The sequence below is a fragment of the Netta rufina genome, assembly GCF_964035555.1.
Source record: "Netta rufina genome assembly, chromosome: 1".
NCBI classification, from domain to species: Eukaryota; Metazoa; Chordata; class Aves; order Anseriformes; family Anatidae; genus Netta; species Netta rufina.
Window position 1 is genome coordinate 103308924 of NC_140123.1, and position 27125 is coordinate 103336048.

The 27125-nt window shown below is 40.0% G+C and overlaps 2 protein-coding genes across 7 annotated transcripts; one reads left to right on the plus strand and one right to left on the minus strand.

Moving 5' to 3' along the window:
• Nucleotides 1-37: 37 nt before the first annotated feature.
• On the minus strand, nucleotides 38-3276 carry RWDD2B (RWD domain containing 2B). Of its 3 annotated transcripts, XM_084281717.1 has the most exons (5): nucleotides 2877-3276; nucleotides 2693-2760; nucleotides 1949-2025; nucleotides 1660-1864; nucleotides 38-954 (listed from the first exon to the last, which is right to left on the minus strand). In XM_084281717.1, the coding sequence occupies exons 1-5, from the start codon at nucleotides 3081-3083 to the stop codon at nucleotides 717-719; spliced, it is 795 nt and encodes a 264-aa protein (XP_084137843.1). In that variant the 5' UTR covers nucleotides 3084-3276; the 3' UTR covers nucleotides 38-716. The 3 variants fall into 3 exon arrangements, with proteins under 3 accessions (XP_084137843.1, XP_084137842.1, XP_084137844.1); XM_084281716.1 differs by having other exon boundaries at nucleotides 1660-2025; XM_084281718.1 differs by having other exon boundaries at nucleotides 1660-2025; nucleotides 2864-2985.
• A 167-nt stretch (nucleotides 3277-3443) lies between these two features.
• USP16 (ubiquitin specific peptidase 16) lies at nucleotides 3444-23500 on the plus strand. Of its 4 annotated transcripts, none has more exons than XM_084285062.1 (18): nucleotides 3444-3580; nucleotides 6249-6347; nucleotides 8018-8196; nucleotides 8882-8985; nucleotides 11375-11478; nucleotides 12521-12702; nucleotides 13663-13755; nucleotides 14333-14463; nucleotides 14846-14933; nucleotides 16737-16815; nucleotides 17745-17836; nucleotides 18638-18694; nucleotides 19517-19687; nucleotides 20116-20785; nucleotides 21502-21596; nucleotides 22572-22658; nucleotides 22959-23115; nucleotides 23227-23500. In XM_084285062.1, exons 2-18 carry the CDS (start codon nucleotides 6287-6289, stop codon nucleotides 23349-23351), a joined length of 2475 nt encoding a protein of 824 aa, XP_084141188.1. In that variant the 5' UTR covers nucleotides 3444-3580; nucleotides 6249-6286; the 3' UTR covers nucleotides 23352-23500. The 4 variants fall into 4 exon arrangements, with proteins under 4 accessions (XP_084141188.1, XP_084141189.1, XP_084141190.1 ...); XM_084285063.1 differs by having other exon boundaries at nucleotides 12524-12702; XM_084285064.1 differs by lacking the exons at nucleotides 3444-3580; nucleotides 6249-6347; nucleotides 8882-8985 and having other exon boundaries at nucleotides 8057-8196.
• Nucleotides 23501-27125: the final 3625 nt, after the last annotated feature.

The window sequence follows — 27125 nt, forward strand, 5'->3', positions numbered from 1 at the left end:
TCGAGACCGGTACAAAAACATAACAAAACACAGCACGGTCCTGAACGCAGCGGGGCATTCTTTATTATGCTGGAGGGCACCTCCAGGGAGCCCAGCCCCTACTGTGTCATGAGGAGACAGAGGTAGTGGGTACACGGCAGCATCCCTCACCCATACACACGCTTACCTACAAAAAAAGTCTCGTGCCTTACTTAGAGAAGGCGTCCTACCGCATCCTACTTGCATGAATGAGGTGCTCCTGTTTTATTTTTATATTAAACGTATTAACCTCATCGCTTAATATACTTCCAGGTAGAAAGAACAGTAAAAGATTGTTACTGAAGTCTTCATGTAGTGTATGTAAACAATAACATTGTGTAAACATCACATTTCCTCTCCTCAGATGTCCACACTTCATTTTTCTAAATTCCTATTCATATACTCATTCCCTAAAAACCCATGTTCTGTAGCTCTGCCCAGCAGGTTATCAAACTTATTTTCATTCCTTGTAATTAGCTACGTCCCCTAAATTCCTTTAAAATCAGGCCCTGCAATAAAGCATTCATTCAGTCACTTTCACTACTCAGATCGAACTGAATGTTTGTTTTCGTAGAAAACTGGATTCGTCGTATCAAGCAAAGATAATCAATTCCCTCTCTGATCAACAGCTGCAGAACAGCTAAGGAATCTGTTACAAGGATTAACTTACAAATGTAGGCACTTGCACCTATGGTAACCTAATGCCCTTCAACCCCAAAGTACATTTGAAAAATGTCAGCACATCCTTTTTGTTCTAAAAATTGATATAGCTGCCCCAAATCCATATGATTTCCTCTGGGACCATGCGCATCAAAACATTTTTCTTCCAAAGTGGAAAACTTTCTTTGCTTCTGGATCTCAGCATGTCCTCCACCTTCCAAAGAAACATCTTCTCTGTGCCGAATTAGTATTCTTTTCCACGTTAGTCTTCTTACTCTGAAAGCAAGCAGAGAACTATAAATCTATCCGTAAAACACAGACTGTTTTAGCAAATACTGTGAAATAGCTATTATCACAGACATCAATATATTTAATTTATACACAAATTTCTGGACAGAGATAATGGTTCCCGAGCTGGTCACAGGAATGCTACCCACAAGCAAATATTCCCATAAGCAGCAGGTTGTTTCATTTTATCTCTGTCAAAAACATTAATGCTTTTCATCACAAAATAATTGATGAAGATGCAATTTCAATTTCATTGCTCACTTCTGCCTTGCCTGTACTAATGTTCTCATCATGCAGTCACACTCTCTTAGCTATTAAAAACAGTAATGCTTGCTTAGTTTCCACCACACAGAAACATAAATGATGTGAGTAGAATAAAATATGAATGTAAGGCAATATAAACACATAAATATCCAACAAGCCTGGGTTACTGTAGTCCGTGGCTATACCACTGACATAAGGAGGAAGATGGAACGGAAATAAATGTGCAAGAATTAGTAACTCTGACTGCTGTATCGAGCAGTACAGTGGCTATTCTGAGTTGCAAAAACATTATGATTAAAAAAAAACCTTCTTTGCAGACCTTTAAAGGCTGGAAGGTGGTTGAGCGTCTCGCCTTCTCGCCATGTACACAACACATAAAAACGCAACATTAAAACTACTAACGGCATTTAAGTGTAAAGGAAAACTAACCTTGACCAGAACTCTTCACAGTTACTTTGTAGACCTTCTACACAAACAACGCCTGGTTTCCCAGGCATAGAAAACCCTGACAGAGAGAGCTCCTTCGCCCATTCAATAATATTCTTTCTTTTTTGCTTGTTGTAAATGTGGTGACTGTAGATCCACAATCTAGTGAAAATGATGTCCTCTGACTGCGAGGCATTTGATGTCGTCACTGAGGAGGATGAAAGCTCTCTGTCAATGTAAGCAGATGCATGGTCTTTAACCCATTCTCTTGCACTCAACATGCAAGGCTCACCACTGCAGTTTTGCATTAGATATGTTTTTAGATCTGAGTTCAGCTGAATCTGCTGAGAGCGGCTTAATAATGGTGACCTAAAACAAAAAAAAAAAAAAAAACAAACAAAAAAAAGAAAAAAGTGTAGTTGTAATATGCTTATGATTTATTGTGTTATTCAAACGGTTTACTTCAAGCTGCCAAAAAAGAGAAAATCAGGCCACATGCACTTACTGTTGATACTTAAGTCAAATTAGCTACAAAAAGATCATAAATAACATTCATTGTGCTACCTCGTGAGTACGCATATAGTACTACCAGTCTGTACATGAGAATCAAAATAAAGGCACATAAGAAGTAAGCATGGTGACTGAACTAAATTTATATAATGTAGAATGATAGAAAGTACCTCTTTAAAAAGAAAAGTTCCCTGAAAAATAGCCAGAGAGTAACAGCATTTTGACAAGGGAAGAATAAGACCACTGGGTAACTTGTTACTCTTTTAAGTAGTGTTAAGCCTTGTCAGAATTGACACCAGACTTCTTGAGCATCAAACCTAGGAACAACAGCTACATCTGACCCCTTTGTACAGAAGATGGCACTCTTCGCTTTTCACTTTTTTTCTCAGTTATTTCTGAAGCAACTGAAGAAATCATATCCTTGTAGGTTTTTCTTCAGCATCATTGTCCTTCTGGCTTAATTTAACAGCAAACTAACCAAAAAAGACTGATTTGGGTATTATATCTGTATATTTTCATTACATACCTCACCGTAATTTCTGGTGGAACAGTTGGATATTTAAACGGTAAAGCACAGACCATACAGAATTCCACCTAAAAACGATGAAATGTTAAGTTGGAGGAAACCCTAAAATGCCCCCAATGTTATTTTTAGGATGAGAATTAAAAATCCAACCCCCAAAGCGCCCAGACGAACATCTTTACGATACCATCGAGGCACCGGGGACCTCGGGCTTTACGTTGAGGGTGAACTGGACTTTTGAAGAGGGCATCTCCGCGGCCTCGCTTGCGGCGGCGAGCTGCAGCTCTGCCAGAGCCAGCGGGTCGGTGACGAGGAACTCCTCCTGGCGGGGAAACATGCTGGAGAGCAGCTCCAGCTCCGACACCTGCACCTCGGCTTCCTCGCGGCTGGCCATTCCTGCGGCTTCCTACAGTGAAAAAGAAAGCAGGGGGAGAGGAGAGAAGAGCGGCTCTACCACGGGAAGGAGCTCATCGTGCACCTACACCTAACCCCACCGGGGGGCGTTAAAGGCTCGGGGTCAGGGCGGCAGCCCGGGGCGCCGCCATTGCCCGTCGCCATTAACCCGTCTCCTCCCCCTCCCCCGCCAGAACCGCCTCCATGCTCAGGGCGCTGCAGCTTCACCGCCCACAACTGCGCATGCGCCGCCTATTCCGCCCACTTTCCCCGCCCCTCGCGGCACCGCCTCCCCGCTTCACCCGCCGCCTCTGCGCATGCGCTGCCCTTTCCCCGCCTATCCCCTCCGCCCCGCCGTTCCCTCGCGCTCCCAGCATGCAGCGCACCGGAAGTAGGCGCGGCAGCCGGTGACCGTTGCCCGGCGCTGAGGTGAAGGAGCCGGGCCGCCCCCGGCCGCCATGCGCCGCCCAGCCGCCCGCACCGCCGCGCCGGCAGCAGGTGAGCGGCGGGAGGCGCCGGGCCCGGCCGTGCCCGCGGAGCTTCCCCCGGCGCAGCCGCTCCCCCTCGGCTCGCTTCCGCGGCGCTCTGCTCACGGCCTCACGGCTGGGGGGGGGGAGGCTTTTTCTATTGGCTGCGGTGCCTGTCAGTTAAGGCGCTGAGGAGGGCGGGAGCCAATCAGAAGCGGGCGGGGCGGGGCAGGTTGCGCGGCGGGACCGGGCAGCACATGGGCGGCGGGGGGGGGGGGGGGGAGCGGTGCGTCAGGGTGCGCGCTGCTGGGCATGAAATTGGGAGCGAAATTAAAGCCCTGCCGTGCTTCCCCCTGCGTAGGCTGCTTTCGTGGAAGAGGCTGGAGAGGAGCCTGTCGGACGGGTCTGTCCTCACGCGGCGTGGGTGAAGTGAACAGCGCCGAGTGCTGGTGCTGCCCTGCCGTGCTGCTCGGAGGGGCTGGGAGCTGGGGCTGGGCAGCCTGCAGGAGCGAAGGCTCCGGGCGGAGCTCTTGGCAACCTTTCTGTACTTAAAGGGGCCTTTTAAAGGAGATGGAGAGCGACTCTGATCAATCTGTTAATGACGAGACGAGGGGGAATGGTTTTAAACTAAAAGAGGGGAGATTTGGATTAGAGGTTAGGAGGAAATCATTCACTCAGAGGGTGGTGAGGCCCTGGCACAGGCTGCCCAGAGAAGCTGTGGTTGCCCCATCCCTGGAGGTGTTCAAGGCCAGGCTGGATGGGGCTTTGGGCAGCCTGGTCTGGTGGAGGTGTCCCTGCCCATGGCAGGGGGGTTGGAACTATATGATCTTTAATGTCCCTTCCAACCCAAGCCATTCTATGATTAATGCTTTAGAGTAGCTTGTAAAAGATTGAGTTTTGTAGCTTGTGTGGAATGACAGGCTGTAGAGGGAGTTTATTGGATGAGCTGTCATTTCTCTTTCCAAACAAATTGAATGCTCAGTTGTAAAAGGTGTTACTTCTGCTATTGAAGTGGCTGCCTGGCTGTCATTTAACTGGGTCACCTCTTCTAAAAGCACGCCTCTGAAAAGGTTCTTCCTACAAAAAGCTCTTTGTGGGTATCATGTCTAAACTCTTACAGGCTTACTTGGTCTTTGATCCCTATGGGTTGGCTTCAGTTTTTAGCTGTGACAGCTCCAAGCAGGCAGCTGTTCAGCTGGGGCAGATGTGGTGCTGAGTTCAAGGTAAGAAATGGTTTTGAAAGGATGGATGTTACAAGTCAGATTAAGTGGCGTGCTGACACATTTACATGAAGCTGACTTGAGGGGTGGAGAACAGAGTTAGGCAGGTCTGCAAAGGCTGCATAAAACTGCACACACTCAATTTTGAACCTTTTTAGGTTTCATGTTTTCAGTGTACTGCAAATGCCAATTCTAATATTTGTGAAATAAGTCACAGAGCCTTAAAGAATGCAGACTAAAAGATAAAAATCACAGAATGGTTTGGGTTGGAAGGGACCTAAAAGATCATCTGATTCCAACCCACCCCTGCCATGGGCAGGGACACCTCCCACCAGACCAGGTTGCCCAAAGCCCCATCCAAGCAGGTGTTGAACACTTCTAGGGATGGGGCATCTACAGCTTCTCTGGGCAGCCTGTGCCAGTGCCTCAGCACCCTCATGGTAAAGAATTTCTTCCTTGTATCTCATCTAAATTTACCCTTTTCTAGTTTAAAACCATTACCCTTCATTCTGTTGCTATACTCCTTAACAAAGAGCCCCTCCCCGGCTTTTCTGTAGGCCTTCTTTAGGGGGGAGGCTGCTAGACTGGAAGGCCACTATACAGACCATAAGGTCACCCCAGAGCTTTCTCTTCTCCAGGCTGAACAGCCCCAGCTCTCTTAAACTGTCCTCACAGGAGAGGTGCTCCAGCTCTTTGATCATCTTTGTGGCCCTCTTCCGGATCCATTCTAATAGGGTCCACATCCTTCTTGTGCTGGGGGCCCCAGGCCTGGATGCAGGACTCCAAGTGGGGCCTCACCAGGGCGGAGGTGGGGGGTGGAGTATCCTGCTGTGTGTGTAGTAGCCAAGTTTTTGAAGGGAATCACTTGGCCTAGGGCTCTGTTCAAATGTCACTCTTGTCTAGAAAGGTTTACAGTCATACCAAATACCAGCCCCCCTATTTGCTAGTTATGGTGGGAAGGCAATGATAAATTTTCCCCCAAAAAAGAAAACTTAAAATTTGGAACTCACATTGGTTTTGGATTTTTAAATGTGTTAAGAGTACTCGCATGCATCAGGCTTTTAAAAAGATTGAAGGAATTTGCAGTAAAGAAAACCGAAAGATTGTAAATGCAAGAAAAAAACTTGAAGATCTAATAAGGACAAACCCAATTCCATTTCCTAAAATCCCTCTGTTTTTAGTTAGTCTTAAAAGTATATAGGATTTTCGATATATAACTTAGTGCACAAGAGGAACAAGGCAGTTGCTTTTGATTTAAGATCTTAAGGCTTTTTTTTTTGTGTAATTCACACTGGCATCTTGTCTCTACCACAGTTGCAGTTGCTTCATGTTAAAGTATAATTAAATTAATTTCTTTTGAAAATGTCAAACAAGTTAATTCATTTCAAGGGCCATCTCAGCCATGGAAATAATTTATTGTTTAGCAACTATTAAGTCAAACCAAAATGTAATTTCCAATTTCCTATTTTTCCTTGCTAGGTCACTCTTCTATTTAAAGAAAATCAAGGGCTGCAAATATGGGAAAGAAACGCATCAAAGGCAAAACTGCACAGTCTGATGAGTCTCTGGATATGCTGGGTATGTTTCTTCAGAGAAGTCTTGTAGTCCGACAGGAAAAAAAAAATAGATCTTTGTTCTGACCTCAAAGAAGGCTTGTGAAGTCTTTGATATTAGAATACCTTTACACCAGGTAGCTTCACTATGTGGTTATAGAGTGTGGGTTCACATAAATGAAGTCCTTTAAGAATCTTTAGTGTTGCTGCTTTTGTAAGTATGCTATAAAATAATAATAAGACCTTGGAAACTATTACTCAGATGTTATCCTGTTCTTAGGTCTTTTTGTCCTGGTCTTGTGTTAGCTTCTGTGTCAAAAAGACAAATAGTCTGCTATGACTGTTCCTTATCTTTCTCCAGAAAAAAAATCAGTTATGATGCAACTGCTGATGCCCTATCACTTCTTTGGCTAATAACAGGCTAGCTTACCCTTATAAAGTCCCGTAAAGCTGGAAATGGAAAGTATTGTAACTCCACTGTAGAGTAGCAGCCAAGATATAAACCTTTGTTTAAGAAACACAGTGTTGAAGATGAAGCCTGTGGGTTTTGTTTGCTTGTTTTTAACAGCTTAAATAATGCATCTAAATATCTGCATTTGGCTCTTACCAGCTGGTGTTTGTACTGAGATAAAATCCTGTATGCTTGGTCAGAAATGGAACTGTAGGTACAAAACTTACACTTGTTTTAGCTCATGTGAAGAAAAGTTTAGCATCTTGAGGCTGTAGTTGTGCATACAGTCCTCAGCAAAGACAGCTTCAGAGCTGTTATGCTGTCTCTGGCTAATCAATAAAAACACCTCTGTAGCCCTAAGGCTTAAGACTGTTTAATTACATAAACAACTAAGTAATTCTTCTCAATAAAAGTTTGACAAAAATATGATCTTAACATACTAAGTACACATGATGCTTTCCTAATAGCATGGGTTTCTTTACTCTGCGCTTCTTGACTTTGAGATAACTATTCATACTGTCAAATATTTGACCTTGTATTTGGAAATGTAGACATATGTAACTGCAAATAGTGAAGAATGGTAGGCTGCTGATAATAAACATCTGAACCTACGCTGTATTTAAAAAAAAAAAAAAAAATCAGAAGTCTTTGAAATATATTCCTCATTAGTTGTTTTGAAGAACCTGAATCAGCTTGCCGTGTCTGTTGTCTGTCACTCTTGATTTCTCAGCATAATACTTAAGCTTACAGATGGCTTTTCTTCCTTCTCAAGTGTCAGTGTAACCAACAAAAAATGAAAACAAGGAAAATTAAAAATAAACTTCTGGTATTTTCTCTTAGCAGCAAATATTCTCAGCAGAGTTTGGTTAAATAGATGCAGGCCCAGAAGATGCAGCCCTAAGTAGGGTGTAAAATTGTAATGCAAAGTGATAGCGGTATCGATAGGATGATTCTGCTATTCTTTTCTACCATACTCTGCAGCATAATTTCACAGAGACAGCTCAGCTGGAAACATAATCTCCACTTCTGTAGGTAGCTGGGAGCTGTCTTGGAGACTGCAAACCATAGCAGTGGGCTGTGGTTGCTCCCTCAGAGGTGTGGGAACAAAATATTTTCTGAAAAGTTTTCTGGTGTGTTTGCTAAAGGTCATCATAGCTTCTGGTTTTCAGCCTGTGTCTTTGAAGTCTAGACACGTCTACATTTGTTACGGTAGCTAGAGCATTCTTGTGCTTTTTATTTTGTAGAACCTACGTGCAGGCATATTCGTAAAGGACTGGAACAAGGTCATCTGAAAAAGGCCCTTGTGAACGTGGAATGGCACGTTTGCCAGGACTGTAAGGCAGACAATAAGACACAAGAGAATTCTGAGGAGGAGACGGACGAAAGCCCTTCCATATGGTTATGTCTAAAATGTGGCCACAGGGTATCTCTTGTTTTCTTGTTATTTCTATTCATATCTTCCAGTGCCTCCTAATATAGCAGAGCAACAGAGTTAAAACTGCTAAACTGTTACAACTTTTTTATTATTGTTATTTTAAAGGTGGTGTTACATGAATGATTTGATATACTTTAGTGTTACGAAAAATGTCAGCTCTGAATTGCAAGTGAAGTACTTAGAAATGCAGTACTTAGAAGCTTGGCACAAAGGCATTTAGCAGACTTAAGGTGAAAATACAGTCTTGAGACTTACTTTCCTAGAAAGTCCAAATTATTTCTCTAAGAAAATATTAATTTCTATTAATGCTCCTAATTTTTTATTTTCCCGTATTATCTTGTGCTAACACTATTTTATTAAAGTTAGAACTGCATGCTGAAGAGGTTTTATTTTTGTTGTTTGTTTGTTTTTTTCCTGTTGCGTTCTTCAAGCGGTTCAAAGTGAAATTTGTAAATTAGATTTTCAGTGCTCAGGCGACTTTATGGTTATTTTGCACCCAGTGAGGTACTTTTCTCTCTGCAGAAATAACTGTCTTGAAATAGAGCCATCTATTTATTCTAATTAATTGAACATAATTAAAACAGTTTTCATTTAAATACTTTATACACTGACTATATATGTTTCATTGATAGTCAACTGGATTTTGTGACACTTCTGGTTATCAACATTATAGGGCTGTGGCAGAAATTCTCCAGAACAGCATGCTTTAAAGCATTACACAACGCCAAGATCAGATCCCCATTGTTTGGTTCTCAGTTTGGACAACTGGAGTGTGTGGTGAGTTTGTCAGGCAACAGTTAACACATAGAAGGCAACAGAGGTTGGGATATAATTTGTGTTTTCTGTGTGATTTCTGGGAGTTAACTCTAGAAATGTATATAAATCATTCCACACACAAAAATCCCAGCAGTCTTTGTTAAAATCTGCTGAATAAATATTACTCTTCTGTAAAAATTGTAACTAGAAAACTTTCATAATTGAACCTGGAATTGACCAAGTAGTAAATAATGTTGGTTTAGTATTTTACTGCTTTTGCTTGATCAGATTACTGACAAATGGAAGCATGTTATGTAGCTCTAAATCTTAACTTTTGCCCTCGGGGGAAGCTCTTTCTTGATGCACGCTTAATGAAAAACTTGATTCATTTTTTTTCCCCAGTAATTATGACCTCTTCATACCATAGATATAGTTAAGAAGCACAGCTGTAGAATTACAAGGTGCCAGTGGATCTGTCAATATAAATTCTATCTCCCTGGTAGTATTTTCTTCTCTGAAAATAAATAGTGTTACTATGGAAGGGAGAACCTTAATATTCTAAACGATGCCATGCAGAAATATTGTATCTGACATAGTTTTGATTTTGCTTAAAGTCACCTCTTTCTAAACCTACTGTTTGTTCATTTTATATAACATGATCAAGTAAAGAGATAATGTTTCGCACGTATGTGTGATGACTAGTGTTTCCATTGTACTCTGGAACAGAAATGGACATTGCTAGAAATATATATTGCTAATGAATTAGTTTATTTTTGTGATTTTTAAATCAGCTTTAAAAATATGGGTTCTAAACACTTAATTTTCTCAGTTCTAAAATCTCTGTAGTCTTTAAATCAACTTACTTGTGAATGAGAGGAAGTTATTTAAGCAAGGTATTTTGCTTCCTTCTAGAATTTTTCATTTGTACAGATTTGTCCAAGAGGTTATTCACAGGATGGTATATGGGGTGTAAATTATTGTTATAAATCAGTACTACAGTCCAGAACTATATTTCACCCTGGTGATTAGTACAAAAAAGCAGTTTTAATCAGAATTTATTAATTCTACGGATGTATGAGTAAATGTCTGCAGTGTGTGTGCATACATGATTGAAATTGTACTTGAATAATACCTGTAAACTGCTAAAGAAATGGTTTTGAGCATGGAAAGAAAGAGGAGAGTTCTAGTAATTCATTAAGTTGTGCTATTTTGGGTTTATGACAAATGCAATGTTTTCAGTATGCCTTTCACCCATTGGTCAAATAGGCATCATTATCAATCTCTTGATAATTTCAAGTCTTTAACCTTTCAACTTTCAACTATTTTTTTAATTTATTTTGTTTAAAAATTTCCCATGGAAGTAACTATTGTATGTTACTCCAGGAGCAAGAATGTCAGTCTTGTTAATTATTTAAAAAAAAAAAAAAAAAGAATAAATACCTACTCAAGGATTCTACAGGTAGTGCCAGTTTTTGTTTTGTTTTGTTTTTCTCTCATTGAGACATGAAAAAGCAGGAATATTCTCAGCAAATAGTGAGGATGCTAGAGATACAGGAAAGCAATTTACTGCAGACTTCTGCTGCTTTTAAGATCGGAAACTAGTCTGACTTACGGTGATCCTGAGATCTGCTAAATGCATTTGTGCCTAATTGTAATTGATGTGTTTCAAAGTGCAGAAGTATTTGTGTTCTCTTCAAAACCTTTTGTGACCTCTTCAAAGAGTTGATTGGGCAGAACTACAAAATTGGTACATACAACTCTCCTTATGCTGTATGCGTTCTGGCAGAATTTAACTCTTACTCAAGCCTATATTACCGCAGCTTCTCTCACAATTTTGTTTAAAACAAATTAGTGGTCTAACTATCTGTTTTCTTTCTCTGTAAAAAGATTAACAGGTTTATATCTGCAACAAAAGAGCAAAATAAAACTTTAAAAAAGGCATTCAGGACTAATGGAGCACTCTTTTCCAGTTTAAATATAGTGAACACTTTGTTGGCTAGAATAAACAGATTTTTTTTTCCATGCTATAAAATTGGCAAATAGTTTCCTATGGGGCTGATATCTCAGTTTCTTTATGTAGGCAAACGTTGCCCAGCTACTTTTGCGTGTAGCATAGGTTTGTAAGAACATCTTTTAAGGGTCTAATTTATGTTTGCAGGTCATCACTTTCAATCACTGAAATTGTTCAATGAAGATAATTTTTAACTTACTTTCTTAATGAGAAGTAAATCGAACACTTCTGTAAGAATTCAAAATTTAAAAAAACAGAAAACCACACACACAAAACAAACCTTGTAATTTTATAACTTTGTGTAATAAATTTCATCAAACAAGTAAATAGTTGAGGAATTGTAATAGAAAAAATAGAACTAATTATTTTTCTCTTTTGGGGGTGCGTGGGCTGATATAGGTGCTACATATGTGATAATGAAGTTCCATATAGTACTTCAACACGGTTGGGCCAGATGGTGGAATATGTTAAAAAACAAGTTTGTCATGACTCGTCACGTTCAGGTAAGTGACTATAGTATATAGACAGTAAGTCAGAAAGTCCCTTTAATGCAGCAGACAGTTCTGTAAATCAAGAATGTACAATAATTAGTTTCTGGAGCACTTTATGGTCCATTAAAAAGCAAATTTATTCCTTTATGTTTTTCTTTGTCAGAGTTCTGAAATCATAACATCCTAGCCCACTTAATCTGACCAGGATTTTGTTTAGTGTACCCATATCTTTTAGAAACCAGAAATACAGGAATAAGAGGAGAAAAAAATAAGTATGACATTTGCCTGTTCTGTGAGCAGAAAACCTTCCAGCTGTTTTCTTGTTCATCTGCAAAGATTGCATTGCCCATTCTCCTTGTTTTCTCTGAGCTGTTATTACATTGTCTTAAGTCAATCTTGGCTCACAGCCATGTACATTGGAAAGATTATCAAGGCTAGACTGTTAAACTGGTAGAACCACTACAGGTGTTACTCTGAAAACTACCTAGAGTTCATTTATGGTTTTGTTAACAGGTCATTGAATTCTAGAGCTGTACAACAAGTTAATAAGGGGTAAATATCTAATGTGTCTTGAAGAGCATGGACCTCCCAGTTTCATCTGTTTAGATGAAAGCAGTGAACATCAGAGTTCTTTGACAGTGGGAAACCTGCGTGTTTAATTTCAGACAATAAGGCCATGTCAAGAGGGATATTATCTCAGATGTCATCTTATTGGATATTGTAGAAACCCCTAACATAGAGGATGGTGCAACAAGAATGAAATCTTAGATAACACATGCTGAGTTTCAGAAATTGTTGGCGTTAATGGCTTGCGAACTAAGTGTCATGTTTAAATTCTATGCTGCTCTGAAATGGTTTCCAATGTTTGTTGGCTTGTTTTAGACTAAGTGCTAGGAGTTAAGAAATTAAACCAGTAGTGTTGCAGCTATACAATTACAGAATTAATTTTAATATGTTTAAACTTTAAACATTATAGATTGCTGCTGCCTGTAACAACTTTTTCCTATCCCGTTCCTTGTTTCTGGGTTAATATATGTTTGTTCGATTGTTCCAGCAGAAAAACAGCAAGAGAATAAAGACTTCGGAAATAAAAAGGTAGAAAAAGACAACAGAAATGAGCAAGAAAAAGAAGTCTCTCTCAAAGAAGAGAATTCTGCTTCAAATACTAACTCAGAAGTGACTGTTAAAGGACTTAGTAACCTGGGGAATACGTGTTTCTTTAATGCAGTGATGCAGGTACAGTAGTTACTGCTGCTTTTAAAAATAATTAAGCAGAACAAAAAAGGAGTTACAAAAAAAAAAAACATAAAAAAAAAAAAGCGCCTTCTTTACTGTACAATGGCACAAGTCGAATATGATTTTTATCTGCCAAGAATGATGGGTTCGTTTTAAAAATAGTGTGTTGGCCCACAACAGTATGAAGGAATGGAGCTGCAGGTTCAGACTTGCACTAAGTGAAGATGTAACCAATTGCCTTGTCTTTGAGGGACAGCATCTTTTCTTTATAGAGATTAAGCATGCCAACTTCCTAATTTAGTAAAAAAATAAAAATACAGTCTGGTTCATCACCCTCATCGACCTCTTAGAATGTGCGAGATTAATAACCAAAGACTATGGGCATTTACTGAAACAAAATACTCTCTCTCAGCAACAGGAAAATCAAATAGAGGTCAATATTAACTGCATGAGCATATTGCATTGCCATCTTGTGTGTCTTGGATGTGAGTCAAGAATTGTTTGGATAAAATGAGCTTCCTTTTTTTGTATGTATTCATTCAGCAAATGCATTCTTGATACTGAAGCTTTACTTGAGCAAATTTCCCATTGTACTTGCAGGTTTCACTAAATACAATTCATTTTTACTTGTTAACATGTTTTAAACCAAGGAAATAGTTACCTTTTACCTTTTGACTTCAAACCAGATAGTAGTACGTTTAGGGTTTCTGCAACCTAAAGTAATACACAAACAGGATAGTTGCAAGTCCCATCAGCTCTATGTAATTTATCTTTAGCTGTTAAGCATTGTTAGGATTTCCAAAGTTGTGTCCATGGTAGAAGTTACCATTCTAGTCCTGTTTGGCGAAAATAACTTGCTGTTAATCTGGTTGCCACAAATTTCATGGCAAATGGAGCTCCTTTGCCCATCATCTTGTTCCCTGGCTACCAATCCTTTTGTCTGTCTTTTTTCTTCTACAGAATTTATCACAAACTCCAGTCCTGAGGGAGCTGCTCAAAGAAGCTAAAATGCCTGACACGACAGTTAAAATTGAGTCACCTGAGTTATCTGTGGTATATAAGCTTCAGCCTCCATAGTGTTTTGTTTTTTTTTTTCCCCGATTCTGTTAAAGAAACAAACAATACTCTGCATTTTAAAGCTGTTTAACTTAAAATGTTTTACGTTGTTAGTGTTTAAAATGTAAAATTGATGGGAATTTCACCATTGAATTTAATAGAGCTACTACTGAAGTCAGTAGTGCCCTCTCAGTTCTAAAGTGATGAAAATACGTAACTTTTGATATAGTGTAATTTATCTAAATGCAATGTAGGAAACTAGAGGATGTCTTCAGCACTAACTTAAATAATGCATGTATCATTACAATAGAGATTTGGCTGGGAAAGAAGGGTTGTGCATTCTAAGAAATTGTAGTATTTTCCTGACTAAAAGCAAGAAATAGTTAAGGACTCTTAGCCCAGTGTTTTGATATTGTGTGATGAGAAACCATTTCTTGTTTGTTTTTTGTTAGTTTAACGTACTGCAATTTTGGAATTTAGTCAGTTTGGAATTTCAGACAAGGAAAAACTTAATTCTAGAAGGATCTGCCATCAAATTAAGGCCAAACAATTCTATTGCTTTTGTTTAAAACAGGAACCTCAGCTAATAAAACTAGAGCCACCAGGTCCTTTGACATTAGCCATGCATCAGTTCCTGACAGAAATGCAAGAGACAAAGAAAGGGGTGGTTACCCCTAAGGAACTTTTTGCTCAGGTTTGTAAAAAGTGAGTATCTGTATAATTGCATGGTATAGTGAGTATGGAAAAAAAATGTTAGTTGCTTAAGCAAAGGTCAGTTTTCTTCTTTTTCTTGATCTTACATCACAGCATGTAAAATTTCCATAATAAGTAAAAAGTTTTGGAAAAAAAAAAAAAAGGATAAAGAGCCAAAATATAAGTGAATAGAAGTAAAATAAAAGATACCCAGTGATATGCTCAGATTGTCTAGCCTTACATTTTTAGAAACTACTGTACTACATTTGTTGCTCTTGTATACATGAATGCTTGAGACTTTGTTCCTGTATGTTTGGAATGAATTGTTTCTTACTTTGTCTATCTCTAAGGTCAATTATGCTTTTCATTTATCGATTTACATTTCAATTAACAGAGCAATACGATTTAAAGGTTATCAGCAGCAAGACAGTCAAGAATTGCTTCGTTACTTACTTGATGGCATGAGAGCAGAAGAAATCCAAGTGAGTGGTAATTCCACAGTTGCCTATACCTTTCCTCCTACCCCAGACCAAGACTTTCTCCCCATCTGAGGGGAGAAAAAGCATTCTGTCTCAGAGAAGTCAACCCCTTGTAGAGTGCTTTGTGCTGCCCATAAGCACTTGCAGCATATTACAACAGAGGTGTAGCATGTGACAACCTCTGAGTAGTTGCAAAGGAGCAACCACAAGTATTGTGATTTTAATTTTACAAAAGAATATTCAAAGAAAGAAATTTGTTCTTGGCCTGTATCTCTTAAAGATTGCCCTTGTTGCGTAAGTTTCAAAAGCAATGGTGTTTTCTGCATTTCTGGAAAGCAATATACTGGCTATTCTCTATGCTCTTCCAGTAAAATCATGTATAAAGGTTCGGTTTTGTTTGCTCTAAAGGGTCTTTGGTTGATTTTACATTTTTCATATAAATGTCTGTTGACCTTCAGGAAGTAGATTGACTTGTCCAAATCTACAGAAATACTAAGTTGGAGTGTGTGCAGTCATCCTAAATCACATCCTTTTTGTGTTCTTTTCTGCAAAGTCTAAAAGAACACTTGTGGGAATCCCATGGTGTTCTTGTTTGTGGTTTTTTTTTTTTTTTTTTTTTTAATTGTCCAGATCTAATTTTGAGAAGTATTTCATCCCTGCCCCTTGCTATGGACAGGGACACCTCCCACCACACCAGGTTGCCCAAAGCCCATCCAAGCAGGTGTTGAATACTTCCAGGGATTCACAGAGAGAAGGCTCCAGGGAGACCTTACCTTCTCTGGGCAACCTGGTCCAATGCCTCACCACCCACCCTCATAGTAAAGAACTTCCTAATATCTTATCTAAACTTTTACTCCTTGTCCTATCACTGCAGTCCCTGATCAAGAGTATCTGTTCTCCCTGATCAAGAGTCCTTCCCCAGCTTTCCCGTAGGCCCCCTTTAGGAAGGTTGCTGTAAGGTCTCCCTGGAGCCTTCTCTTCTGCAGGCTGAACATGCCCAGCTCCCTCAGCCTGTCTTCACAGGAGAGTATTCCTCCAGTTCTCTGATTATCCTCATGGCCCTCCTCTGGACTCATTGTAACAGGTCCATGTCCTTCTGCTGCTGGGGTCCCAGAGCTGAACCACAGTGCTCCAGGTGGGGTCTCATAAGAGTGGAGCAGAGGAGAGGAGAATAACCTCCCTCTCCCTGCTGGCTTTTGATGGATACCTAGAATACGGTTGGCTTTCTGGGCTGCAAGTGCACATTGCTGGCTCACGTCAAGCTTCTCGTCCACCAGTATCCCCAAGCCCTTCTCAGGGCTGCTTCCAATCCATTCTTCACCCAGCCTGTGTTTGTGCTTGGGATTGCCCCAGCCCAGATGCAGGACTTTGCATTTGGCCTTGTTGAACCTCATGAGGTTTCCACATGCCCACCTCTCAAGCCTGTGCAGATCCCTCTGGCTGGCGTCCCTTCCCTCCTGCTTGTCAACTGTACCACACAGCTTGGTGTCATCAGTAAACTTGCTGAGGAGGGTACACTTCATCCCACTGTCCATGTTGACAACAAAGATGTTGGAAGTCTTTTAACGTAAAGATGTTAAAATATTTCTTAAACACTAATTGTAATATTATGGTGTATTTATTGATTGGTTGGCTTTTTTTTTAATATCAAAACGTGAGAACTGTTGCATCTTTGTAGGCAGTTGTGTTGTTTGTATTGATTTTCTTAATTAGTAAAGATTTTCTTTCTCCATATGAATCGTTTTGTAAAGCTAACTGAATTAGTTTAAGAAATTGTGCAATGTCAATTTGTTCTGAAAATTTCAGCGAGTAAGTGTTGGAATACTGAAGGCCCTGACCGATTCTAACAAACAAAATGAAGAAGAACTGAAAACAAAAATTAAAGGTAAAATGCATGTCAGTGATGATGTGATAACTGTACATTTTTCTTTTCATTCAAGTAGGCAAACTAGTGGTAACAGTTATGACTAAAAGATACATATTTAATAAGCAGATTTATGCTACATCTTGAATATGTATGTATCTAGAACATAAGGCTTGTAAATGTTAAATAGTCTATTTAAAGGTTTTACTGACTTCAGTGGCATTTCTTTTGTAATAGAGTAAAAGAGAGTTGATTCTACAGTCATTATACATTAAAAGATGTTTGGGTAGTTTTTAATTATTCAAATACTGTGAAAGAAGTTAAGATATTAGCACATGAATGTAATGACTTGCTCAATCCTTATAGCTCATTATTACTCATCAGTGCTATCAAAAACAAGTTTGTTGGATTTTTATTGCTGTTAAAAAAAAAAAAAACAAACACAACACTGAACAGAAGAATGTTTAAACTTTTCAACATGACTTCGGGTTAGAAGATGAAGAGCAAGCTTAAGTGCAGAGTATGTGCTACACGGGAGAGATAACTTGAGGAAATTGTGTTTGTAGAGCACTTATATCGATGAAAGCTGTTGCTTTTATTTTTTTCTTTAGCTTCAGACAATTGTCTGAGTTAAATCCGGGGAGAAAACAGGAACTCCTACTGGGATATAGTAGTTCTAAGAAAATAAAAAATGCATTTGACTTGAGAAAGCAGTGAAGTTGTCAGTTCAGTCAAAGTGTCTTCTGTAAATGTGTCTTCACACCCATTCCTTTAATATATAAAAGGATCTTAAATTAAGAATCTTGCTGTACTTCCTAAGTAAACTAGAACAGGCACTGACACATGCTATGTATGTTTTACATACTGCATTTTTAATTTGGTATGTTATCATTAAATTATATATTATATGCAATATTACTAACTTTACTATATACTTTGTCAATTTTCAGAATATGAGAAGAAAAAGGGAATGAAAAGTTTCATAGATCGAATCTTTGGTGGAGAATTAACCAGTACAATTATGTGTGAGGAATGCAGAACAGTAAGTAAACTGCCTGCCTTAAATACCCAAGAGCATGTTTTTATGTAATCCACAGAACTCCAGAGTAACTATTTGTAGAAATAACTGGAGTTAGAGAGAGTTGCTTCAGTTAATGTTTCTGAGTTGACTAGCTACATGCTTTTTGAAGAGGGGCATGGTTTGGCTGGAATCTTCCTTTATAGCATAAAGGAAGAAAATCTTCCAGTTCCTTTCAAAAGAGTTCCAAAAAAAAGAGGGCAGCAACATCAGCAATCTGCCTCTGCCAAAAAAAAAAATTACTCAGATTCCTGGTGAACACCTTCCAGTGGTGCCAACTGTAAAGAGGATGAATTTTTCTGTTTAAGCAGAGTGCTGCTAGGAACTCTCTTTTTCCCTCAGACTATTAGGTCTCCATTTTTCACATGGGAATGATTGTGGGATTGTGAGAAAATAGATAAGGAAGAAGGCACTGCAGGGATAATGCATCCTGAGAACAAACTAATTACAGATATTAGTGAGTGGGCTAGATGAATATCCCAGCTGATCACAGAATCAATCCCATAGGCACTAAATTGGGTTCCCATGTGCTAGGTTATAAGAAAACCAAAACTTGGGAAACCATTTCTTACTTCTGGAGTAATGTGACTGGTAGATTTTGGTCATGAGTAATTATCTATATTTACCAACAGCTTTGTTTTACATTTGTACACACAAGTAGAAGAATGCTTTGAATGCAAACGAGGATATGTACAGATAAGCCTATTGACAGCAAGCCAGCCAATTACAAAAAATTAAATTGGACTGTTTAATGTTCATTTAAAGGTGTCCTTGGTCCACGAATCTTTCCTTGATTTGTCACTTCCTGTACCAGATGATCAGGTAAGAAACTGTACGTGTTTTATTTCTGACTTGTTTTCATATAAGCAAATAAAACGACCTTTATTCTGTAATCAGGAGGGATTAATGTATGCAGCTTTCTAAATGTGCGTTTCAGAAGTTAAAATAATAAACTTGTCCCCAAAAGGTAGAAAATAAGATTTTCAGGAGAGTTATTCGTGTAAGTTGATCTGTTTTGGTTTATATGATTGATCTCAAAAACTGACACTCAAAAAATTGATTTCTCTGGGTTTCATACTGGCAATCTGCATATATAATATGTCAGATTTGCCATGTAGCACTGCTCACACAAGAACTAAGTAATGCTTTTTGAAATAAAATCCCCTCAACTAAAGGGTTCATGTCGTCTGCAATGAACAAATTCTGCTTTAACAGAAGCAAATAAAGGACAGTACTACAAATTATGCAGCACACAGTTGAACTGAAAATGTCTTCACTTGAATGAAATACTACTCCTCAGTGAATTTAATTAGATTACCTTTGCCTCTAACAGATATAAATGTCCTTTTATATGTTCAGAATTCAGCCTTGATAGGCATACTTTTTGATACTGTTTCATGCTGCAAGTCATTGTTTCACGTGGAGTCCTCCTGGAGTGAAATGCCCCTCTTGGGCATTAGGGTAGCTGGCATCAATGTGTTAGGCGTATGTTACAATCAGTGAAATGTTGCATTTTGAGCCGAAAACTCAGATAACGTCCCTGCAGTTTTCTCTGAAATTCTGTGTTGTTATTCAGGACAGTAACATATCTATTTCTGTGGTTATTTTTTTTTTAATATTTGTTTTTTTTTTATTTGTGTGTAGAAAATAAAAAATACAAATGAGAAAAATGCTAAAAAAAACAAAGAGAAGGAATCTGAAGATGAAGAAGAGGATAAAAATGATGGCTGTTACATTAAACAGAGAGATGAGCCCCTTGGTACAAGTAAGCACCTTCAGAAAAAAACAAAGAAACTGGCCAAAAAACAAGCCAAGGTTGGTTTTGATAAATATTTTACTTATATTAATAACGTACTTGCAACTTATGGTAAAAAATAAAAATTTCTTTTTGCTTCCTCAGTTGAGATAGAGGAGGAAGGGATGGCTTAGAATTTTTCCTCTGTCAAATGCACAACCACGACGATCAGTTGTATGTATGTCATAGCTATGGAGAAGTTACATGCTCTGATAATAGTTGCCATGATAGGAATAAGATAATATTCAGAGGTGTAGTGGGGGCTATATCTGAGCAAGGATAAATTCAATGTTAGTTAAACTGATGACCTCAGATTATGAAATCATAGATAACTTCCCCCTTTGACACCTATGACATACAACAAATAATTTGATAAAGAAATGGCTGGAAATGCTAAATATCATTGAAACTTTTTATATGCGTATACATTATACCTATCAATTTGCAGAGCCAGCGCCGCCAGCAGAAGCTCCAAGGAAAAGTACTTCAGTTGACAGATATCTGTGCTACTGAACAGTCAGAAAAAGATGTAGAATATAACCAGGAAAGAGAGGCAGATATTAACTCTGAAACTCCTGATGTGAAGCAAGAAGAGGAATCACCAAATGATTGCAAAGATCACTGCTTAACTCACAAAGACTTAAGTATAGAGGGAACTGAAAGAGAAGTTCAAAACATGCTTGAAAATACAGGAAAACCAGAACAAGAGTGTGCAGAAAAGGAGTCTCTCACGGATCTCCCCACAGAAGTTTTAGATTCTCCTGTGAAGCTTGTCAATGGCCTTGACAACCTATCTTTGAAAGATGAGGATGATGAAAACAAAGATGAGGAAGGGCTTGCTACTGACTTTTCAAAAATACACTTGAATGATAATGTTGAATCGGATATGAGCATCTTAAATGACCTTCAAACTGTTCCAGCCAAGACATGTGAAGTACTGACAGAAGATCCTGAAATGGCATTTTGTACTCTTGCAAACAGGGAAGACCTGAACCCAGAAGAAGGTTCAATACATCACTGTTTGTATCAATTCACCCATAATGAGAAACTTAGTGAGAAGAATAAACTACTCTGTGATGTATGTACACAGAGACATTGTGGACCAAAGAATATGAAAAGTATGATAAATTATCTTTTTTTTTATTTTTAACAAATTTAGTAATCTGCTCTTATATGGGTTCATATCTAGTGCTTGGGTGGTTGATGGGGCTGTTCCTAAAACAGCATTTATGTAACTTAAAACTTAGCTTTGATCAGAGCAGTATTTATTGTGCAGGTTGTGAGAACCTCTTCCACACATGCTAATACAAATTCTTAATTGAGCAGAATAATGGGCTCACAAGCTTGCATACAGAATAATGGAGGACTAGAAAAGAAGAGTGGTCAGAGAGGAGTGGGTTTGTTTTGGGTTTTGGGGTAGCGTGATCATTGCAATCTAGAAATTCATTTTGTGGATGAATGTAGGAAGTGGTTATTTACCAGATGACTTCTGTTCCTTTCTCAAATATGAAAATTCTCTTGTAACAGTCATAGGGAAATCATGTTGATGTTTGCTCAGAAGACCAGTGGAAGAAAGCTACATGCAGTTTCTGAGTTGTAGAGAGCATATGAGAATTCATCCTGCTTTTGCTGATGCTGCTTAGACATGATGTGAGCAGCTACTTTTGTGATATGGGAGCTGCAGGATGGCAGTTTCACATTTCATTGTGTTACAGGGGAATGTTCAGTTTCTCATTCACTATAGTGGATGACATTGTAACAGTATAAATAGTGAAAATAAATTATTGCTGTAACATTTCTTTAGATATTAATTGATGGTTTTTCTGTTCTGCAGGTGAAAAGAAGTATGTTTATACTAATGCCAAAAAGCAAATGCTAATCTCTCTTGCTCCTCCAATTTTAACTCTTCACTTAAAGAGATTTCAACAGGTAACAAACAGGTTGTTATTAAAAAAAAATGTGTGTGTCTAATACGTATATATGCATATAGCTTAACTTAAATCTAATGTTAGCATGTTTCCATTTTCCTATAAGCCTTTTTTCTTCTTTTTTTTTTTTTTTTTTTTTTTTTCCTCAGCATTTGGGAGGTAGTTGTGTGCAGGGTTGTTTTTGTTTGGTAGGTTTTTGTGTTTTCTTTTTGTGATGGTAGGGACTGGGGTGTTCTTTTCCAGGGAAAAAAAATGTTCTAGTAGTAATTGAGGCAACATTTTTTGTGAGCTTACTTGAAATGTATTCCTTCACTGTGATTACTACTTACTGTATTAAGTAGTATGTTAGCATTGTTTCCTGCAACTACATCCATTCCTAACTCTTGCATTTCCATACAGATAGAATAGGATTCCTTACTAAATGAATTTAACAAAAAGGCCAGTTGAATGGAAAACAATACAACTGAAGTCTTATTTATAGGCACCAAAGTAAAGTGACTTACCTTTTTCCTCAAATTCCTGGAAATTTTTAAATTTAGGGCTTTAACTTTTCAAGAAGAAAAATAGGAAATAAATAGGGTTAGGAGACAGCATTGCCTTTTCTCAGTTTAAAGCCATTAAGTATTTTGACTGAAATGCTTTAAATAAATAAAATAAGGGAGGTAACTTAGTAGATGAAAAGCATTCCACAGAGAAAATTAAATGTGTAGGATATTTCAAGAGACTCATACAACTAAGGAAAAAACATTTGTCATCTCTTACTTTGCTTTTCCAGTTTGTTACTGGAAGATTATTTGAATAAGGTGAGAGTAGAAGTTTTGTCAGTTTTGGCAATCTAAAATTAGATCATCAGGCATGCTACAGTATCCGAAAAGCAAGAGATGTCCTCATAGTTTCATGAGTACATAGTACCTGGTGGTTTTAATGTGCTACACTTAACATTATGGATTTTTCCCCTCCTTTATGTCTGTTTAAGGCTGGATTTAATCTACGGAAGGTTAACAGGCATATCAAGTTTCCAGAAGTGATTGACTTGGCTCCTTTCTGCACAGTTAAATGTAAAGTAAGTGGAAAAAATAGTCAAATTTTCCTTTCCCATGTTTTAATATGCTTTCACAGTTAAGCTGCTTAGCAGAATCTGTGTAGAATGCTCATCACGTTATTGTGTGCTAATACAATTTAACTTCGAAGTGCAACTTGTACTCGAGCCTGTCAGTGTATTTCCATTGATTATAGTTGTAGCACCTTGCATGGACCTGTAATGACAACTTCCCTTTCACTGGCAAACAAATAGAAGTGTTTACTTTCTAGCCTGTTTAGAATCCAGTCCCTGACTGACCTACCATAACTTTCACTTTTACAGAATGTGGCCGAAGGGAGTACAAAAGTATTATACTCTCTCTATGGAGTTGTTGAGCACAGTGGAACAATGAGGTCTGGGCACTACACTGCTTATGCTAAAATGAGAAATATGAACAAACATCTCTCTGATCTTGTCCTTAAAGGACAATCTCCTGAAGGTAAATAATTACAAGTAATTTTACAAATTACTTCTTACTGCCAAACAGTAACAGGATTAAGTACTTCAGTTCCTAGTAATAACTTTATCTCCTAAATTGTTACTTTGACAGCTTTAGAAACTGAACCAGTAAAAGGACAGTGGTTCCACATCAGTGATACCCACGTACAAGCTGTGTCTCTATCAAAAGTGCTGAGTTCACAAGCCTATCTCCTGTTCTATGAGCGACTGCTCTAAATCAGAGAAACCTTCTTGTATCCATCTTAAACAGCCTGAAAGAAGGCAGGAACTTGCAAATCATGTTAACATGTTGGGGCTAACTACAAGAATATACTTTGTGCTTCTTAAACACACTGACAAATGGTTAACTTATACTTTTTCCAATGTTTTCACTACTTTTAAATAAAAGTCTTTTTTCAAAATTACAGCTTCAAGTTTCTAGTGAGTAATGTTTGTGTTGTTACAGGCAAGCAACTGCTGCTTTCTTAGTCTCTTTCAAGTGCCATACATTTCAGCAATTCTTTCACTTTACAGTGACCAGTAATAATTTTGAACTAGTTGGATCAGTTACATCTGTATGTATTTTAGAGCCTCTTACACTTAGAACACACTTCTTTCTTTCTACACCTCACAGAACTGAGACAAATGCATTATCGGCCATCTTTCTGCTGTTGGTTTATTTCCCATGTGGGAACCCTCAATTTGCAAACTTGGAATTCTGTACATAGGAATCTCACTGGTATTTTGATGGGGCTAAGAACTTGGCTCTTTCTCCCTCTCAGTACAGGTGTTCCAGTTCAGCCCTTTTGTGCTGGAGAGTTAAGAATGCTGGTCCTCCAGTGACTTAGAGGTTTTTAAGTTCTCCTCTCCACAAGCTAGGCTTCATGCAATGTTTCACATAAATAAAATTCTGGCTGCCTGTGCTAAGGCAGCAGCTGTTTTCATTCAAAGAATTTTTCACAACACCCTTACTAAGAAAATGAGTATCCTTATGTGTTCTCGTTGCCCTTAAAGTCAGCAGCAGCAGCACTTGTGCAGCTGACTCATCAGTATGCCAATCCTTCAGAAAACTTGCTGAGTTTTTCAACCATGCCAGCTACAGGCCATAAAGCAAGCAGTAGTGTAGGTGTTGTACAGCAGCCTTATTTAGGCATACGATAGTTCGGGACTTGATTTAGCCTTCCACTCCCTCCTGGCTGTGAAATGGAGTAGTACTGGCAAGTAATAAAAGGATTAATTATTGAAGTGGCTTGAATTTCAAGCACAGTTCTTTAAAGTGACTGAGATACATGAGCTGTTTGCTTTCCACAAGGAATCTTAACACAGGGCTTCAGCTTTTCCCCTTAAGTGTATGCAAGAGTTCCAGTGCTCTGCAAATGATGCACTTGACAGTTCTCAACAGCTAACCGTCTCTGCTCTTATTTTTAAGGCTATTAGGATGAGATGCGTTTCACCAGTGTCAGACTGACAAAAATTTTGAGAGTTTGGAGCCTCTTAAAGTGCGAGGATGCAACAGATGCATGATGTAACAGTGAACTTAGGCACAGACTACAGCCTGGCTGCTGTTCTTAATTACTTCGAAACTCATTTGACTTTTCACACTCAAATACTGGTAAAGATCCCAGTGAGGTATGGTTTTTATAGATGATGCCTGTTCCCTGCAACAAGCTTATGGTCACTCACCCCCTCTACCCAGCTCAGGTAACAGGAGCCACTGTGTGAGGTGATGCCAGGGCTGCCCCAGCACGGCCAGGCCCCGCACCTCACCTGGGGGCAGCCTGGGGAAGGGAGGGCAAACTGCAGGGCAGGGGGCGGTGAGGGGAGTGGCCCTATGGACACCCTGGGGAGAGGAGGTGCCCAGGCTCTGGAGCAGACAGATGTGCCCTGAAGAAACTGCCTTCAGTGGAGAGGGACCTATGCTGGAGCAATTTTTCATCAAGGTCCATAAACTCCTGAACAGCTCCTGAACAGCTGTTACCCATGGGAGGGATCCTAGAGCAGCAGAAAAGGGTGGGGAGTAGGGTAACAGAATAAATGTATGGGGCTGACCCAAGGAAGAGATGCCATCCACAGGGCCCTGGACAGGCTGGAGAAGTGGGCCCATGTGAACCGCGTTAGGTTCAACAAATCCAAGTGCAAGGTGCTGCAGCTGCGTTGGGGCAATCCCAGAGATGAGCACAGACTGGGAGAGGAACTCACAGAATTACAGAATTTTTTCTAGGTTGGAAGAGACCTCAAGGTCATCGAGTCCAACCTCTGACCTAACACTAACAGTCCCCACTAAACCATTTCCCTAAGCTCTACATCTAAATGTCTTTTGAAGACTTCCAGGGATGGTGACTCCACCACTTCCCTGGGCAGCCTGTTCCAGTGCCTCACAACCCTTTCAGTGAAGAAGTTCTTCCTAACATCTAACCTAAAACTCCCCTGGCTCAACTTAAGCCCATTCCCCCTCGTCCTGTCACCAGGCACGTGGGAGAACAGGCCAACCCCCACCTCGCTACAGCCTCCCTTGAGGTACCTAAAAAGAGCAATAAGGTCGCCCCTGAGCCTCCTCTTCTCCAGGCTGAACAAGCCCAGCTCCCTCAGCCGCTCCTCGTAGGACTTGTTCTCCAGGCCCCTCACCAGCTTCGTCGCCCTTCTCTGCACCCGCTCAAGCACCTCCATGTCCTTCTTGTAGCGAGGGGCCCAAAACTGAACACAGTACTCGAGGTGCGGCCTCACCAGAGCTGAGTACAGGGGGACGATCACCTCCCTAGCCCTGCTGGTCACGCTGTTCCTGATACAAGCCAGGATGCCGTTGGCCTTCTTGGCCACCTGAGCACACTGCTGGCTCATATTCAGCCGACTATCCACCATCACTCCCAGGTCCTTCTCTGCCTGGCAGCTCTCCAACCACTCATCTCCCAGCCTGTAGCTCTGCTTGGGGTTATTGCGCCCCAGGTGCAGGACCCGGCACTTGGCCTTGTTGAACTTCATGCAGTTGACCTCAGCCCATCGGTGCAGCCTATCCAGATCCTCCTGCAGAGCTTTCCTACCCTCAAGCAGATCGACACACGCACCTAACTTGGTGTCATCTGCGAACTTACTGATAGAACTCATTGCGAACTCATCTGCGAACTCATTGATAGAAGCCCAGTGGAGAAGGACTTGGGGGTTCTGGTGGACAAAAACCTCAACATAAGCCAGCACTGTGTGCCTACAGCCCAGAAGGCCAACTGCGTCCTGTGCTGCATCAACAGAGGAGGGACCAGCAGGTCCAAGTAGGTGATTGTCCCCCTCTGCTCTGCCCTTGTGAGGCCCCACCTGGAGTGCTGCATCCATATCTGGGGCCCCCAGCACAAGGACATAGAGCTGTTAGAGCAGGTCCAGAGGGCCACAAAGATTATCAGAGGGCTGGAGCACCTCTCCTGTGAAGAAAGGCTGAAAGAGCTGCAGCTGTTCATCCTGGAGAACAGAAGGCTCTGGGGAAGCCTCATTACAACCTTTCAGTACTTAAACAGATCTTATAAAAAAGAGAAGGACTCTGTACTGGGATAGGTAATGATAGGTCAAGGGGGAATGGTGTTAAACTAAAAAAGGGTAGTTAGATTAGATACAAGGAGGAAATTCTTTACCATGAGGGTGGTGAGGCACTGGAACAGGCTGCCCAGAGAAGCTGTGGATGCCCCATCCCTGGGGGTGTTTGAGGTCAGGCTGGTTGGGGCCCTGAACAACCTGATCCAGTGCATGGAATCCCTGCCTATAGCAGGGGGGTTGGAAGTAGATGAGCTTTAAGGTCCCTTCCACCCCAAGCCATTTTACAACCTTAGCCTCCCACTCCTCATCCTCTCTCCCCCAGGTAGGCAGACGAGTGCAGAATTGAAGTTGAACTCAGGAAGAAGGGAGATGGGGTAGAGGAAAGATGTTTTAGTTTATCACCGCTCCCCTCATCACATAATTTCCAAGACTGTAACTCTCAGTGATGCCCCCACAAGCTTTTTATCTTTTCTTCCCCTATCTTGTGGAGAA

Excerpts from the sequence above, each read along its gene's own strand:
- USP16 (XM_084285062.1), top strand. The coding sequence starts at position 6,287 with ATGGGAAAGAAACGCATCAAAGGCAAAACTGCACAGTCTGATGAGTCT. Across the intron at positions 20,786-21,501 it reads TGGACCAAAGAATATGAAAA|GTGAAAAGAAGTATGTTTAT; the intron begins GTATGATAAATT and ends TCTGTTCTGCAG. Across the intron at positions 22,659-22,958 it reads TCTGCACAGTTAAATGTAAA|AATGTGGCCGAAGGGAGTAC; the intron begins GTAAGTGGAAAA and ends TCACTTTTACAG.
- RWDD2B (XM_084281716.1), bottom strand. The coding sequence starts at position 3,083 with ATGGCCAGCCGCGAGGAAGCCGAGGTGCAGGTGTCGGAGCTGGAGCTG. Across the intron at positions 2,761-2,876 it reads AGGTCCCCGGTGCCTCGATG|GTGGAATTCTGTATGGTCTG; the intron begins GTATCGTAAAGA and ends CATCGTTTTTAG. Across the intron at positions 955-1,659 it reads TGTGAAGAGTTCTGGTCAAG|AGTAAGAAGACTAACGTGGA; the intron begins GTTAGTTTTCCT and ends GCTTGCTTTCAG.